This window comes from Rana temporaria, chromosome 4 (genome assembly GCF_905171775.1).
Source record: "Rana temporaria chromosome 4, aRanTem1.1, whole genome shotgun sequence".
In the NCBI taxonomy this organism is placed as follows: Eukaryota; Metazoa; Chordata; class Amphibia; order Anura; family Ranidae; genus Rana; species Rana temporaria.
Genome location: NC_053492.1, coordinates 7,633,934 through 7,652,048, shown reverse-complemented (window position 1 = coordinate 7,652,048; position 18,115 = coordinate 7,633,934). Strand labels below are relative to the sequence as shown.

The 18,115-nt window shown below is 47.9% G+C and overlaps 1 protein-coding gene across 1 annotated transcript in view; it reads right to left on the bottom strand.

The window, feature by feature from the left end:
• The window catches only part of LOC120935480 (zinc finger protein 585A-like), a gene marked incomplete at its 3' end in the record, with an annotated part of 218,553 nt that extends 212,494 nt beyond the window's left edge, over positions 1 to 6,059 (bottom strand). Inside the window, exons 1-3 of the mRNA XM_040347531.1 lie at positions 6,046 to 6,059; positions 3,139 to 3,313; positions 1,943 to 2,465 (exon numbers count right to left, since the gene is read on the bottom strand). Coding sequence (XP_040203465.1) covers positions 1,943 to 2,465; positions 3,139 to 3,313; positions 6,046 to 6,059 — 712 coding nt within the window. The remainder of the gene's footprint in view (positions 1 to 1,942; positions 2,466 to 3,138; positions 3,314 to 6,045) is intronic.
• Between the last annotated feature and the right edge of the window lie 12,056 nt (positions 6,060 to 18,115).

The following is an 18,115-nucleotide window of genomic DNA, read 5'->3' as shown; positions in this document are numbered from 1 at the left end:
CTTGTTCTTTCTCTTCCTTTTTCTTTGTTCCTCCCCCTCTTTTCTTCACTCTTCCATGTATTCCCTATTTTTATTCCTTCTCTTACTCCTTGGGTGGGGGGAGAGTTGGGATGAGTGGCAATGTTGGCGGGGAGTTGGGATGAGTGGCAATGTTAGGGGGAGTTCTGATCGGCCAACTTAGGTGCTCTTGATCAAGGTCATCTGCTGATCTGAGAACTGTAGTGGGGACTTTTAATGGGAACTATAATCACAGGAAGTGTCATTCACCGTGTCTTTGGCTTCACTGTGTCTCTGACTTTGTGGTGTCTCGTAGCAGTTACACCTCTACAGAAATCAGGAGATAGGGTCTCCTCCAGCCCCTCCCACTTCAGATTCCTCACAAGTCAGCTGACCTATAGTTTCTGCCCCCCCAGCCATGCCGTGAACTGAATGGGCGGCTGCAAAGAGGCTGAGTGGGTGGCCACGGGCTCCAGGGACAGCCCTGCTTTGTAAAAGCAAAAATGCTGGGAGAGGGGTGCGGGCTTCAGGAACATCCAAGAATTTGGTGACCCCTGGAAAATCATCATTTGACCCCCAGGTTGAGAACCACTGATCTACAGTAAATACATGCCCCCAAATTACTTGGAAAGTAGACACCCCATGGAATTTCATAAACAGCATGGTCAGTACTTTGCAGATCTCATTTTTGTCACAAGGTTTTGAAATAAAAAAAATAGAAAAAAATATGTTTTTTTTTTTTTTTTTCAAAAAACTTGTAGCAAGAAATAAGATCTGCAAAATACTCACCATGCCATTTATGAAATTCCTTGGAGTGTCTTCTTTCCAAAAAGGGGTAATTTGGGGGTGTTTGTACTAGCATTTCCGGGCCTCCCAAACAGTGATAGATAGTCAAGAAGTGAAATAAGGAGATTATGGTGGTTATTGGATTTTGGGCTGCTGTACGTGACTGCCAAAAAATGTCTCTCACATGTTGTATCTCCATACTTTGTCATTTTCCCAAAAATTGTGGCAAAAAATAAAATCTTCCATGCACTCAACATGCCTCTCGGCATGAATGAACAAAGTATATGCTGAGGCAAAAGGAGCTGATCACTGACCACCCCATTGCTTGTAATACTTGAGCATGTAATAAAAAAAAATCCTCCATTCACCATGACCAATGTGGATGAAGAAATCTCTGCCTGGAAAAAAGTGAAAAAATGATATGCTGAAGCATGGGAGCGATCGGCCAACTAACCGCCCTAGGCACCTCATGCTTGGGCATACACATTTTTTTTTTAACCACAGATGAGAAATCGCCTTCTGCAGTGCTGCAGGCACTGACATATGTAATCTCAGAGCAGCACCCTGCTGCTGTTAGAATAAACACACCAGTGCTGCAGCCTATTAATGTTCCTGAAAAGCAAACAATGGTTAACAATAAAACACAATAACAATATGAGATTAACTCAATAAAACAACAACTTTTAACTTAAATCTATACAAAAAAAGTGAAAATAAATAAATGCTGAAGCAAAGGAGCAACTCACTGACCACACAGGCCCCTCATACTTGGGCATACAGATATTTTTTAAAACTGTGGATGAGAAATCTCTTCCTGCAGCACTGCAGGCATGGATGTATGTTATTTTTCTACTGTTATCAATGGCCAACACGGTACAACACTTCATCCATGTCTTTGGTGATCTCCTTATGAACTGTTTCTTACATGATGAAGATCAGCCATGGAGTACATCTGAGGTGTATATCAGGGTGTGCTTCTTCCCCACATGAGAGTTGTGATGTCCAGCAACATTTATATAGAAGACATTTCCCGCACTCAAATCACTAATACACCTCAATGGTTGTGTGGGGTCCCTAATGTACAGGAAGACAGGACTTTAGTGAGGAACAATTCCCTCACTCAGGACAGGAAAGTGGCTCCTCCCTGTGTGAGATTTCTGATGTTTGTAAAGACTGGACTTGTCTGAAAAACATTTTCCACACTCAGGACAGGAATGTGGCTTCTCCCCCGTGTGAGTTCTCTGATGTGTGTAAAGGTGGGACTTCACTGAAAAACATTTCCCGCACTCAAGGCAGGAATATGGCTTCTCCCCCGTATGAGATCTCTGATGTGTGTAAAGATGGGCCTTCACTGAAAAAGATTTCCCGCACTCAGTACAGGAATACGGTTTCACCCCCGTGTGAGATCTCTGATGAGTGTAAAGATTGGACTTGTGTGAAAAACATTTCTTACACTCAGAACAGGAAAATGGCTTTTCCCCTGTGTGAGATCTCTGATGTGTGTAAAGATTGGACTTCTCTGAAAAACATTTCCCGCACTCAGGGCAGGAATGCGGCTTCTCCCCTGTGTGAGATCTCTGATGTGTGTAAAGATTGGACTTCCCTGAAAAACATTTCCCGCACTCAGGGCAGGAATACGGCTTCTCCCCCGTGTGAGATCTCTGATGTGTGGAAAGATTGGACTTATTTGAAAAACATTTCCCGCAAACAGGACAGGAATGCAGCTTCTCCCCCGTGTGAGATTTCTGATGTATGTAAAGATGGGACTGAGGCCGGGTACACACGGACAAACATGTATGGTGAAAGCGGTCCGTCGGACCGTTTTCACCATACATGTCTGCCAGAGGGCTTCTGTACGATGGTTGTACACACCATCGTACAGAAGTCCGCGCGTAAACAATACGCGGGGCGTGTCCGCGGTGTCGCCGCGTCGATGACGCGGTGTCGCCGCGACAATGACGCGGCGACGTGGGCGGCCCGCCTTTAAAATGCTTCCACGCATGCGTCGAAGTCATTCGACGCATGCGAGGCACGGCGGGCGGCTGGACATGTACGGTAGGTCTGTACTGACGACCGTACATGTCCGAGCGGGCTGAATTCCAGCGGGCTGTTTTAAAACAAGTCCAGGAATATTTGTCTGCTGGGAAAAGGCCCGGCGGGCAAATGTTTGCTGGAATTCGGCCCGCTCGCGCCCACACACGACCAAACATGTCTGCTGAAACTGGCCTGCGGGCCAGTTTCAGCAGACATGTTTGCTCGTGAGTATGGGGCCTTACGCAAAAAACATTTCCCACACTCAAGACAGGAATACGGCTTCTCCCCCGTGTGAGATCTCCGATGTGTGTCTAGATTGGCCTTCTGTGAAAAACATTTCCCACATTCAGGACAGGAATACGGCTTCTCTCCTGTGTGAGATTTTTTATGCTTATTAAGACCAGATTTAGAATGGAAACTCTTCCCGCACTCAGTACAGGAAAACCTCTTCTCTGTTGGAAGGACGGCACCGTCCCTCACAGTTTGAGGTTCCTCAGGATAAGAGGAATACGATGGTCTGGCACCGTCCCTCACAGTTTGAGGTTCCTCAGGATAAGAGGAATACGATGGTCCGGCACCGTCCCTCACAGTCTGAGGTTCCTCAGGATAAGAGGAATATGATGGTCCATCTACACTGTGTGGTGCCGGATGGACATTTGATGTATTTGGGTTTTCTCCTGGACTATACTGTGTGATGTCCTCATCTTCTACTTTACAGTCTGGAGACAAAGTGAGACAATCCTCTGAGGTTTTCCTCATCTCCCGTCCATCTACTAAAATAGGAATAAAAAGATTACTAGACATGAGCAGATTGGTTCCCCTAAGCCAGGACTCCGCCCACATCAGGCAGCTTTGTCTCTGAGGATCTTACAATTCCCCCCTCCAGGTAACTAGTAAATGGGTCCTCTGATCTCCTACCAGTTCATGTCCTTATTCATGGACCTTAGTCAGAGAGTGAGGAAACAACGAGAACTGTCTTTTATAGGAATGACAGCGATGAAAGGGATTATAGGACAAGTGTCCCCACCCCCTCTATCTCTCATTGCCATCTTCCCAACACAAGAAGTACTGCACTTCCTTATTTAGTCCATGATTAACAGTGGGGCACCACCAGAGGTCAGAGAGTGAGGATGGAGAGAACAAACAAGATGAAGAGTGGACTGATCCTGAAGACCTCCATCATTGGGTTATTGACTCCTCCCTCATATCACTTTTTGTTAAAGGTTCCAAAGTGTGAGGATGTTATCCCATCATTATAAGCATGTAAAGCCTAGTACACACAATCTGATTGTTGGCAGGGGATTGTCTGCTGATAGACTGTTGTTCTAAAATCTGACCATTAGTATTCTCCTTTTGACAATTGTTGTCCAACTTTTGGCCAACATAGAGTATATAGTGCGGGGGCTAGGGGTATGTAAAGTACAACATAGAGTATATAGTGCAGGGGTCGGGAGTATGTAATGTACAATATAAATTATACAGTTTAATGGTCAGGACTCATAATATTGGTATTCAGTGGAAGCTTAAATGTTTACATGAGACAAGTTGAAGAGGTCCCTTACTGCTGCCTCCCATCCATTGGGACTGCACTCAGTGGCTTGGGTCTAAAACTATACAGACATATTCCTCCATCCGGCATAACCATCAAACAATGGAACAAGTAACCCTGGGAGAATTGTTCTGTTAGAGATCATGCTAGACCCGGGCATGGGGCAGAAGACCCAAAGCACATGCCCAAGGTGTCTAGGTAGAGCAACATCTATGGTGAAAATCAACCTTTTGCTGCCAGCTGAACCCCAGAATTTCCATAAATGCGATCTAGATCCATAAATTGTGTGTGCAGCACAGAGAAGGAAGATTAATCACCCAGTCCTTGCCCTACTCTGGACCAGTGAAAATTATGGGTGGGGGAATGGATTTAGTGTTAATGACCCACCTGTGCTGATCTCTATAGGAGTGTCCTCCTCTATAAATGTCCCCGTTATTCCATCCTCCACCATAGACTGCTGATCATCCCTCACATACCTCTCTTCTTCTTCTGATTTAACCTCAACTTTTATATTGATTGGATCTCCACTCTAAATCAAGAAAATTAAAGTGAATATCATCTGTAAACAATAGGAATTATTATTGTGACATCACATGAAAAATCCACACATAATCTCTAGTAGTCCATGTTCTAGATGCTCTATCCTACCAACCTTGTAACAGTGAGGGATGGTGTGACCTTCCTGTGTGGAATCCCGGGAATACAGAGGACGGGGACATCTCTCTGGTGGGTTCCTGGTATTAGGTGGCTCCATCATATCCTTGTGTCCTTCTGAAAACTCCTCCATCACTCCATACTCCTCATCCTCCTCTTTATACTCTTCTTTAACATCAATATTATCATCCCCGAGGTTTCCACTCTGAATATATAATAAAACATTCATTGTAACAAACATGCTGTGTATAAATCAGAACTACCAATAATTGTCACTCATCTACCTGATGATGGTGAGGGATGGTGTGACCTTCCTGTGTGGAATCCCGGGAATACAGAGGACGGGGACATCTCTCTGGTGGGTTTCTGTAGCTGGATGACTCCACCATGGTGTCCTGGTACAGATCTTTGTGTTCTTTTAGAGACTCTGACTCCTCCATCACCCCATCCTCATCATCCTCCTCTTTTATCTCTTCTTTAATCTCAACTTTAGAATCTCTCAGGTTTCCACTCTGAATATAGAATAAAAATGACATCAATGGTAACAATGCAGATAATGTACAGATACTAATGATACTATCAGTGATTGTTCCTCGTCTACCTGATGATGGTGGGGGATGGTGTGACCTTCCTGTGTGGAATCCCGGGAATACAGAGGACGGGGACATCTCTCTGGTGGGTTCCCATTACTGGATCCATCTGTAGGAAACACACACACTGACTGAATACATTGTTTCTATGTGTTTATCAGATGATGGGGGATCTAGGTGGAGCCTCCGTACTGCTCTCTCCTTTACAATAAAGTCTCCTCTTACCCGGTGATGTGAGGGGCGGCTGATTGTCCATCATGACGTCCTTGTAGAGATCCTTGTGTCCTTCTAAATACTCCCACTCCTCCATGGAGAAATAGACAGTGACATCCTGACACCTTATAGGAACCTGACACACACAATGATACAGTCACCATCCAGACACACCCCTTGTCTGTTACTGGATAATGTCCCAGAATTCCCGGCACCGCTCACCTCTCCTCCATCATCTCTTAACTTCCGACTTCTAGAATCTTCTTTGTATTTCTCTATTCTATCAGGGAGGGAGGTGGAGGCAATGTGATGGTCATATGATCTCCAGACTTCAAAGGAGAAAAACTCTAAATATGAACACAAATCATACAATTAAAAGATATTCACAGAATGCTCCTCACCTCACCATTCAGGTTTCCATTTTATTTAAGCTCCACTTCAGTCTGAGGTATAATTTACACACACAGGACCCCCACACTATGCAGGTTAAAAGCTTGTAGCAGGCATTCTGATGTCATTACATACAATGCAGGACCAACAGTCCCACTTTGCTAGTGAGGATGCCAAGGGTCCGCCCACATCTTAAGAGCATCAGTATCTAGTCATATGACCAAACACTAGATACAGTGTGAAACGCGTCAGCTATCCAAGTTTTGTTTGCTGTGGCTTGTAGTGCTGCCAGAATTTTAATAAAGGCTACCATTGTTCAGAAATACATCCTTGCTATTCCTGCCTTGCTGATTGCATTGTCTGCACTTGAGATCTCTGTGGGATGGATCACCACCAAGGTTCCCACCTGGAGCGGCTTCCTTTCTTTCCCCTGCTGAGAGGGACATTAGGAGGAGGAGCTGTGAGGTCAGTGTGATGTCATAGGACATATAGACTCTGGATGGATGGACATTTGGATGGGGAGATTTGCGGGCCTCTATATGAGGCTCACGTGCAAACCAAATCATCGTTCCTGGGTGTGTCCCACCTCTCCTAAACTGAAGAGTGAACTTTGACCTTTGCCATACAGAAAGTTGGCAGGAATTTGTAAGAATTTGTAAGCTCTCATGTAAGCAGGTGAAGTGCAGAGGAACGGAGTTTAAATAGCAGACAATTAATCCAGATGTGGCCTGACCAGAGGGGAAACACAATCAAAAAACTGGGAGGGGCAGTGGCTTTTGACCTCTTATTTAATTGTGTTTCCTGTCAGGCGGGATCAGTCATCACTCAGGGTACCATCCTTGAAGACGACTTGAGATAATTTTCTTTTTTTTACATGCTAATCTTCTGCCGGCTTTGGTAGCTGCAGCTCGACATTGTTATTGCACAGACTGGGCCAGATTCTTGTAGAAAGTAGGCGGGCGTCGCGTAAGCCATTTAGACTCCGCCGCCCCAACCTACAGGAGCAAGTGCTGTATTCCCCAAACACTTGCTCCGTAGTTTGGGGCGGCGTAGTGTAGTTGGCCCGGCATATCCCCGCGTAAATCCAAGGGGGCGGCTTCTATTTAAATTAAGCGCGCCCCCGATTCGAACGAACTGCGCATGCGCCGGGCTTAAAATAGCCCAGTGCGCATGCTCCAGTTCTCGGCGTAAAACGTCAATGACGCCGACGTGTGCGTCATTGACGTACAGTCGTATTCAAGAACGACTTAGTAAAACGACGTACCCGACGGGAAAACACGACGCGGACCCGACGCCATACTTAACATGGCCTACGTGGGACTGGCGTAAGGTTACCCCTCATATAGCAGGGGTAACCTTACGCCTACGCAAACGACGTAAGCAACGGTTACGCAACGCAAATTCGTTCGGGAATCGGCGTATCAGGCTTATTTGCATAAACAAATGAGACCTGAACGTAAACGCCACCTAGCGGCCGGCGGAGTAATTACATTTAGGATCCGACAGTGTAAGTGTCTTACACTAGTCGGATCCTAGCCTAAATCCGGCGTATATTGTTTTGTGAATACAAAACAATGATACGCCGGCGGGAATTTTGAATTACGCCGGTGTATCAGTAGATACACCGGCGTAACTTGTTTAAGAATATGGTCCTCTGTCTTCTACTAGGACCCCCAGATCGTTCTCCATTATTGACTCCTCCAGTGGTTCTCCCCCCATGCAGGGTACCAGAGAAAAGGGTAGGTCACCAGAGCACATGGGATGCAGGAGAAGGGTGCAGAATGCAGGACATGGGGTGTATGGTACCAGAGAAGGGTGTAGGTCACCACAGCACATGGGATGCAGGAGAAGGGTGCAGAATGCAGATCATGGGGTGCAGGAGAAGGGTACATTGTGCAGAATGCAGGACATGGGCTGCAGAACATGTGGTGCAGGGTACCAGAGAAGGGTGTAGCAGAGAAAAGTCTAGGTCACCACAGCACATGGGATGCAGGACAAGGGTGCAGAATGCAGTACATGGGGTGCACGGTACCAGAGAAGGGTGTAGGTCACACGGGATGCAGGAGAAGTGTGCAGAACACAGGACATTGGGTGCAAGGGAAGAGTACATTGTGCAGAATGCAGGACATAGGGCGCAGGAAATGCAATGCAGGGTACCAGAGAAGGGTGTGGATCACCACAGCACATGGGAAGCAGGACTAGGGTGCCAAATGCAGGACATGTGGTGCAGGGGACCAGAAAGAGTGTAGGTCACCACAACACATGGGATGCAAGAGAATAGTGCAGAATGCAGGACATAGGGTGCAGGGGAAAGGTACATTGTGCAGAATGCAGGACATGGGGTACGGGGTACCAGAGAAGGGTGTAGGTCACCGCAGGACATGGGGTGCAGGAAAAGGTTGCCGAACACAGGACATGGGGTGCAGGGGAAGAATACAGTTTGCAGAATGCAGGACATGGGGAGCAAGGTGCAGAAGGGTGAAGGGCATGTGGTGCAGAATGCAGGACATGGGGTACAGGTTACCAGAAATGGGTGCAGGTCATCACAAAACACAGGGCATAGGGTGCAGGGTACCGGAGAAGGAAGAATATCACTGCAGGACATGGGATGCAGAAGAAGGGTGCAGAATGCAAGACATGGGGTGCAGGGGAAGGGTAGAGGGTGCAGGTCACCTCAGGATCTTCAGGATGCAGGACAAGGGTGCAGAATGCAGGAAATGCTGTGCAGGACACAGGACATGGGGTACAGAGTGTAGGACAGTAATGCATTCCCCCCTCCCCCTGTGTCCTCCTGCATGTCCTGTACATCTCCCCCAGCAGTGTGTGAGAGCAGAGTGGATGGAGAGGACATCTTGTGTACATAAAGCAGCATGTCCCTCCCTGGCTGGTCTCTTAGCTGGCTGCTTTGCAGGCTTGTCCTGGTTACTACTGTAAGGACTCTGTAGACCTGTTTCTCAGCACCTTGTGGGAATCTTTGTGGCTGTGCCATGTTGGAGATTCGGTCCCGCTCCTTCCTCTCTGTTCTGCTGGAGGGCTCTGCAGGGACACAGGCAGCTGTGGGTGGAAGAAGGAGCCGATGGTGACAGTAATACAGATGCGGAAAGGAGAACGATTGGCAGCGGGAGCTCAGTGAGATGAGTCCTCTCATGCTGCTGTCCTGCCCAGTCCTCCCGACTTCACAGGTCGGGTGCCTCCTCCTTCTTCTTCCCCCTCACCCTCCCGCCTGGCCCCACTCCGAGCCACATTCATGTCAGAATAATGTGTCCGGGTTTCAGGCAGAAACATTATTCAGACCAACAGTGAGAATGGGCTGACAAAAGCCCAGGTGCCAGGACGCCATTTTTAGACACCATGGTGACCTGGGATTTGTTAATCCCGGACTTATGGTGACCATAGATACATGGAAATTAGACTGGTTCAGCAAGGATCGGTCACATTTCCATCCATGTATGGCCACTGCCAGATAAAAGTCACTCAATCAGCAACTGCAGCCAATAGCTTCATCACTGATCTGTGTATTCTGAGAGTGGAGGAGCGCCCCCCAATGTCAGAATACATTAGTGCAGCGGGGACGATTCCCCCATCCCCCTTTAATTTGTGGATAGGGGAAATCATTTCAGTTTTTTTCACTCATCCCGCTGGCTGAATGATACAAGTGAACCATGTATGGCCAGCTTTGGAAGCAAGATATGTTCATCACCAACTGATCCCCCTGAAGGGGTTAATCTACGCATTACCTCCTCTGCCGCCAGATCCAGCAACATTTCCTCTCTACCTCCTTCCAAATGGAATGTCCTTTGTCCTATCTGTATCTGACATAACTTCCTATCTGACATCACTTCCTGTCTGTACCTGACATCACTTCCTGTCTGTATTCCATAGAGACTTCCTGTCTGGGTAAAAGTGAGATCACCACCTTGTGGATGTCAGAGGAACTGCAGCCCAGAGAAACGTCTCGTAGTGTAAACATGGCCTTGTGCTGTGTGTGGAGATGGGTCATCTCCACTCTTACCAAGGGGGATAAAAATATATAACTGCTCAGGAGGAGACATTTTGGCACCTTTAATTTTTCAATAAAATTGATGGCAGATTAAGGCCCCTTTCACACGTGCGGATAGTATGTCCGTATTTCATCCATCCGTTTTCGGATGAAATACGGACATACATGCATTTCGGGGGGAAAGACCGGTGCAGCATGAGGGACAGCTGTGAACACCGCTCTCCCTGTATAGCTGACAGACACTTCTCATTCTCTCCCTCACGTGGCTGTCAGCTAAAAAGCTATACAGGGGAATTGGTGATCACAGCTGTCCCTCCTGCTGCACCAATAAACCCCGACTGTATCCTTCTCCTCCAGCCCCCTCTGTGCTCTTCTACCCCCCTGTTCTTCTCCCCCCGTTCTTCTATGGTTCCCCTCCATGACGTTCACCCGGCTCCCTGTCCTCCTTCTCCACCCTCCCTCATCCCCCACAGCCAGCTTCCCTCTTCTCCTCTCCCGCCAGCTGTGGGGATCTGTCAGGATGGAGAGCGGAGGAAGGGACCTGTCATTTACTGGCCTCTTCCTTTTCTGAATTGGACACAGTGAGCAAGATTGCTCCTGTGAAAACCGAGTAACCTGTTTGTTTAAATGCTCAGTTTATGAATGGAGAGGAGCCGCTGTCTTCTGTTTATTCATCTTTAATGCTGAGAAAGGGACTGGGGAATCTGTGCCCTCAGCCTTTTTCTCTGTCTCAAAGGGGAGATGTCAGGTTTAGACCAAACATGTAATTGGAAACAAAAAAATCAGTCATAATAAAAAAATAAAAAAACTACTGACACCACCCCCTGCCCTACCAACACTGGCCCAGATTCAAGAAGCAATTGCGCCCGTGTAACCATGAGTTACACGGCGCAATTGCTTACTTGCTCCGGTGTAACGAGTGCTCCTGATTCAGGAACCTCGTTACACCGACTGCAGGCTAAAATCTGCGCGGCATAAGGCTCTTATGCCTCGCAGATTTTAGGCTGCATTCTTGCGGGGGCCGCTAGGGGGCGCTCCCATTGATTATCAGCGTGTAGTATGCAAATTGCATACTACCACTGATTCACAATCTTGCGCGGGCCCCGCGCAAGCCAGGTACGGAGTTTCCGTACGGCTACTTTAGCGCAAGGCTGCCCTTTCTAATAGCAGGGGCAGCCTGTGCTAAAGTATACCGCCGCTCCCGCGTCGCGACGTTCAAATGTTACGTCGTTTGCGTAAGTGCTTCGTGAATGGCGCTGGACGCCATTCACTTTGAAGCAAATGACGTCCTTGCGACATCATTTGCCGCAATGCACGTCGGGAAAGTTTCCCGACGGAGCATGAGCTGTACGCCCCCGGCGGGATCATTTAACTTGCGCGCGCTTACGCCGGGCAAATTTCCCGGCGCGCCCTCGCAAGTCACGGAGCTACTGCTAATTTTCCATTAGTTTTGTTATATGTATTAAAGCGGGGGTTCACCCTGTTAAAAAAAAAAAAAGTTTTTTTTTATTATTCCATTACTTTCGGCATCGTAGCGCGAGCTACGGTATGCCGGTCCTAAATTTTTAATCCCCGTACTCACTGTGCTATCGTTGATTGAAGAATCCGGGGAATGGGCGTTCCTATGGTGAGAGAAGGTGATTGACGGCCGGCTCTGGCACGTCACGCTTCTCCGGAAATAGCCGAAATAGGCTTGGCTATTCACGGCGCCTGCGCATAGCCTGTGCGCAGGCGCTGTGAATAGCCGAGACCTACTCCGGCTGTCTTCGGGGAGCGTGACGTGCCAGAGCCGGCCGTCAATCATCCTCCCTCTCCATAGGCACGCCCATTCCCCGCGGGAGTCGGATTCTTCAATCAACAATAGCACAGTGAGTACGGGGATTAAAAATTTAGGACCGGCATACCGTAGCTCGCGCTACGATGCCGAAAGTAATGGAATAATGGGGTGAAGGAGGGTGAACTACCGCTTTAATCTGCATTCAACAGCTAATCACCTGCCTTAGTCTGCATACTTGTAAATCACCATCGTATTAGAAACAGCACAAACATACTTAAAGCGGTGGTTCACCCTGCAGAACAACATTTCAGCATAAAATCCGGCATAGTAGCGCGAGCTACAGTATGCGCAGGCGCCGTGAAGAGCCAAGCCTATTTCGGCTATTTCCGGAGAAGCGTGACGTGCCAGAGCCGGCCGTCAATCACCTTCTCTCACCATAGGAACGCCCATTCCCCGGAATCTTCTATGTACGATATAACAGTGAGTACGGCGATAAAAAAATACAGACAGGCATACTGTAGCTCGCGCTACTATGCCGAATTTAATGCTAGAGGGAAAAAAATTTTTTTTTTTTTTTATATAGGGTGAACCCCCGCTTTAACACAAATAAGATTAAAATCCCCAAAAATAGGTCCATCAACTAAACTTATATACTGAGCTGTAATTTTTTTTATTTAGTTCAAGGACAGACATCTGAGTAGATACAGTTTGTTGCATTACACATCATAGCAACTAGACACTACATAAAATGTCACATTACAGCATTCAAATGACACTGGGCCAATTTCTCAGAAGAGTTACGACGGTGTATCTCATGAAACTCCGTCGTATCCTCCGTATATTTTTTGACCCGGGGATCTATGCGAGTGATTCCTAGAATCATTTTCGCATAGATACGCTGAAGATCCGACAGGTGTAAGTCACTTTTTTACCATTTATTGTTTTTGTTTATCCAACGTCAGCTGCTGCCTATAGACTCTGCTGTGGGAGCGCGGTTTTCTGTTTTCCAAGTCACTTACACTGTCGGATCTTAAATGTAATTCGCCGCCGGCCGCTAGGTGGCGTTTACGTTCAGGTCTCATTTGTTTATGCAAATGAGCCTGATACGCCGATTCCCGAATGAAATCGCGTTGCGTAACCGTCGCTTGCGTAAGGTTACCCCTGCTATATGAGGGATAACCTTACGCAAGTCCCACGTATGCCATGTTAAGTATGGCATCGGGTCCGCGTCGTCTTTTCCCGTCGGGTACGTTGTTTTCGTAAGTCGTTCTTGAATACGACTTTACGTCAATGACGCACACGTCGGCGTCATTGACGTTTTCCGCCGAGAACTGGAGCATGCGCACTGGGCTATGCGCAGTTCGATCGGAACGGGGGCGCGATTAATTTAAATATAAGCCGCCCCCTTTGAAATACGCGGGGATATGCCGGGCCTTTTACACTACGCCTCCGCAAACTACGGAGCAAGTGCTTGAGGAATACGGCACTTTCTCAAGTAAGTTGCGGCAGCGTAGTGTAAATAGCTTACGCGAGGCCGCCGCAGATTATTGGAGAATCTGGACCAATATGTCTATCTGCAACCTGGGATGTCTCGCGTGTTCCGTAGCGATGGTGTAATAGGTAGTAACTGGGAACCGGGTCTACTCAAGATGGGTTATTACCTAGTGTGACCAAACATCCCTGGTTTCCAGAGACAGTCCCTGGATTGAGGACACCATCCCCGGAGCAAGTCTGTCCCTGGATTGGATTTGAACAGGGGCTGAGACAATTTCAAAGACAGTTGGTGCAGAATAAAAAAAAAATCTGAATTACACACCCCTGCTCCGCTGCTCCTAATAGATTAGGGGGGTGTATTTTTTTCCATTATCTGTGCCCCTTTCTGATGATCATGTGCTGGTCGGAGCGGAAGGAATATTTCTTCAGTTTCGGGTGCATGGCCATTCAGCTTCGCTCGCATGTTCTTCTGCCTTGGCTCAAATCCCGGCCAGCCGCCTGCCTGCTAATCTCCTTGCCTTCCCTGGCGGAGTGATCTTCCTCCGCTCCCCACCCAGTAGTAGCCGGGGGCCCAGAGAGTAAGACTAGAGAGGCTGTGAGGCAGATGGCAGCGGCGATGGACAGAGAGTCGCTGATTGTTTCCATTACTAGTAAGAAAAAAAAAATATGTCCCTGGATTTCATTTTAAATATCTGGTCACCTTATTATTACCGTAACCAATATATTCCACTCAAAATAGGGTCCCAGACCAATCCAGATAAATTTTATAGTTTTAAATATTTAAAAAATTGCTTTGAGTCAGCAAGCACCTGTCCATATAACAGGTGTAGCACCCCCCTACTTTCAGTATGGGAACTACACTAAAGTTAATGGGAAATGGGAGAGTTAGTTTACTCCCATTTGCAATTTATTGAAATTTGGGCTGTTGTCAATTCAGAACTGTCCTGTAGGTCAGTCTGCGCTCCAGGGGTGCGTTACCACCCCTGGGCGACAGTTGGCGCTAGAGGGGTCTTGACAGACTCACTCTCCCCAGCAGCCAATCAGAGGGGTGGTTCCCTCTTGGGCATGCTGGGGGGTATAGCTGTGGCAACCGCCATTAGTTGTTCTGTTCTGTGCGGGGCCCGAGTTTCAGGTGCGGCATCCACCTTCAGGGTGCGCGCATCCATGGGCCCCGCCACCGTGGCCTACTTCACCGAGGTTGCGCACCATGCGGAGCTTCACCCTGACATTGAGAAGGGCCCCAGTGGCCCAGCAACCCTCTGCTGAGAGTATCCTAAGCTGGGAGCTGTGCGATGGGGGATCGGCTCGAGGAGAACCTAGAACTAGAGGTTGTCCAGGAGGCCTAGACGAACCATCGGTGATCCAGTCACTACACCGAATGACAGGTATGCTTAAGCTGTCAATTGGTGACACTATTCGAACTGACTGGGAGGATTCACTCAATCCAATCTCTTATATCTCAAATTGTTAAGCCTGTGGCAGAGGCTCTGAGTCAGGCCTGTGGCAGAGGTCTGTTCCTCCCAGTGATTTGCAAGTGGCGCTCCGGCTGCCAGGCCTTTGACAACAGCCTTTTTTGGGGGCACTTTACCCACTCTAGCTGGAGTGGCGACGAGTTGAGCTTAATTGTTGCCGAGAGCAGGCTTGCTCTCCTTCATATCCAAGGCCTGATACTAAAGTTCTCTCCTCGCTCATCAAACTTTCTCTATTGTGTGCCATGTTGATGTTGGCCATGTTGGGCCTTGGAATAAAGCAGGGGTGGCCAACCAGTGGCCCGGGGGCCACATGTGGCCCGCGGAGCCCTCTGACGTGGCCCTTGACCCCCTGCTCTGGAATGGCGGCTTGGCAAGCACAGTTTGCAGGTTGCCAACCCGTCATACCACAGCATCAGTGTTGTGAATGAAGCTGGTGGTAGAGGAAGAAAATGGCTGCGGAGCAGAACCCCATAAGCCGATGCTTCCTGTACAGGAGGAGTCTATGGCAAAACCCGCAGGATAGACATAGGTGCACTACGCTGCACCCGCGGTGTGGGTAAACCGCAGCACATCAGTGTGAAAGCAGTCTCAGGCCCTTTTCACACGATCGTCCCTACCTAATCGGACTCTCAATTCATCTCTACAGAGCGGCAGATGTAAACAGACTTTTGTCCGTTTACGTCCACCTACCTCCAATCCGATCCTCTAAAAAAAAATAGAAGGGAATTAATCCCCTTCCATGTGGGCAGATCAGATCGGAGGCCCTATAGGAGTACCTGTCATCCGCCTGCAGGATTCTGAGGTTGTGATAGTTGCTGATGAGCCACTACTGAGAGGATTTCTTATTAAACAGAGGGGGTAACAAGACTAGTAGGTGAAAAGGTGGCAGAACATGAAAGGCTGAGGGTGAAGGGGGAGGGGGAGGGGGGGGGCAGTGAGAGGCAAACAAGTAGTGGGAGAGAAGAGACATTGAGCAGCTGGACAGGACTGAGTGTGAGGAGTTCTCATGTGTGCAGGGATGCAGGAAACATCTTCAGCTCTGAGGGTTCATGCTGGGACCTGTAGTTCTTCACTTTTGGGGGGGGGGGAGTCAAGCGGGCGGCAGGTAGCAACCAGTTTGGGCACTGAGCCAGCGGTGGTGAATAAAGTAAAAAGGGGTCTCGCTCTCTGTTAGCTAGGGGCCCACCACAGGCTGAGACAGAGATGATGCATGCAAAGGCTATTTTAGGGGGCATTAGATCGGCCCAGGCCAATTCCGGGACTCTGTATTGTCCCGTAAGGAGGGTGCCCAGGACACGGGACACAAGTATTATTTAAGGGACAATCCCGGGCAATGCGGGACACGTGGTCACTGGTCAGGTCACCCTACCTCCAATGTGTGGATGGGGGAATCGGTTCAGTTTTTTTCACTCAGCTCGCTGGCTGAATGATAAAACTGAACCATGTATGGCCAGCTTTGGAAGCAAGATATATTAATCATCAACTGATCCCCCTGAAGGGGTTAATCTACGTATTACCTATTCTGCTGCCAGTTCCAGATAATGTCTCCTCTGACATCACTTCCTGTCTCTATTCCATAGAGACTTTCTGTCTGGGAAGACGTGAGATCACCATCTTGTGGAGCTCAGAGGAACTGCAGCCCTGAGAAATGTCTCGTAGTGTGAACACCATGTTCCGTCAGATTTGGCGATCTGTCAAATCTGGTAACAGAATTGACGTTCCACCGTGGCCATCTTGGTACACCCCGCACTCGTCTGCAGTAAGCCTACAGTTAGAAGGCGGCAATCGGACATCTTTTTACACCCATCGAAGTATTTCACACTTGTTTTTAATGGTAAACTGAGCTTATATAGGAAAATACAGTATTTAGAAATCCGTGAACTGTTTTGGTGTTGAATTTGAAAAGCAGCGGCAAGCCTTCTGATCTCACAAGTTTGCTGATAAGACAGAACTGCTTTTACAATTCAACATCAAAACAGTCTGACGAATCTCAAAATACTGTATTTCAGTATACAAGCTCAGTTTACTGTTAAAAATAAGTGTGAAATGCAAGACTGTAAGATGTAAAAAGATGTCCGATTGCCGACTTCTAACTATAGGCTTACTGCGGACATGTGTGGGGTGTAGCAATATTGCGGCAACGGAACGTCTTCCATTACCAGATTTCATGGGTCACTGATTCTGATGGAACAACGGCCTTGTGCTGTGTGTGTATGTACTCTATATCCTTATAGATGGGTCATCTCCACTCCCACCAAGGGGGATAGAAATATATTACTGCTCGGGGGAGGGGGGGAGACATTTTGGCCCCTTTGATTTTGCAGTAAAATTGATGTGAGATTTAGTCATGTAGAACATCTGTTATATGGATACAAAGGACCCCAGCCGAGAGTAAAGGGTGGAAATGGCTCCTGATCCCCAGATTTGGGCAATTATGTCCCCAAAATAAATAGAAAAAACCTGCGCTATGTGTAACAACTCAAATACCTCCAGAAATAACTTCTACCGGACTGCTGCTGTAACAAATGTAGCGCTACCCCCAAAGGAGCCGCTGGTTGATTTTGGGTTTGGCCTGCTAAGTTACCCTGGCAATGTCTAGGGGTGCAATATATGAGAGTAACAGGAGTGAGTGGAGGTCCAGACATTCAATAAAGAATTTTCAATGCTTTATTGCCCAGGCCAAACACGGCCAACATCAACACAATTCAGGAAGGTCAAAGTTGATGAAGGAAGAAAAGAGAACCATGCGGTATCAGGCCTAGATATAGAACTGAGCAATACACTGCTCTGCATTGAACCAATTGGAATATGTGGGGAAAATTGGGGACAGGGAAATGCGCAAGGTGACCGTTAATTTAATGGGTACTTGGGGCCAGATTCACCAAAGAGATACGCCGTCGTATCTCTGTTTCTATCTATGCGGCTGTTTCATAGAATCAGTTACGCATAGATATCCACAAGATCCGACAGGTGTAATTGTTTTACACTGTCGGATCTTAGGATGCAGTACCGCAGCCGCCGCTGGGGGGAGTTTGCGTCGTAAACCAGCGTCGGGTATGCAAATTAGGAGTTACGGCGGATCCACGACGGATTTTTGCGTTCGCTACGTCGCCGCTAGTCTAGTTTCCCGTCCCAAAGTTAGTCATCGTTTTTGGTGCC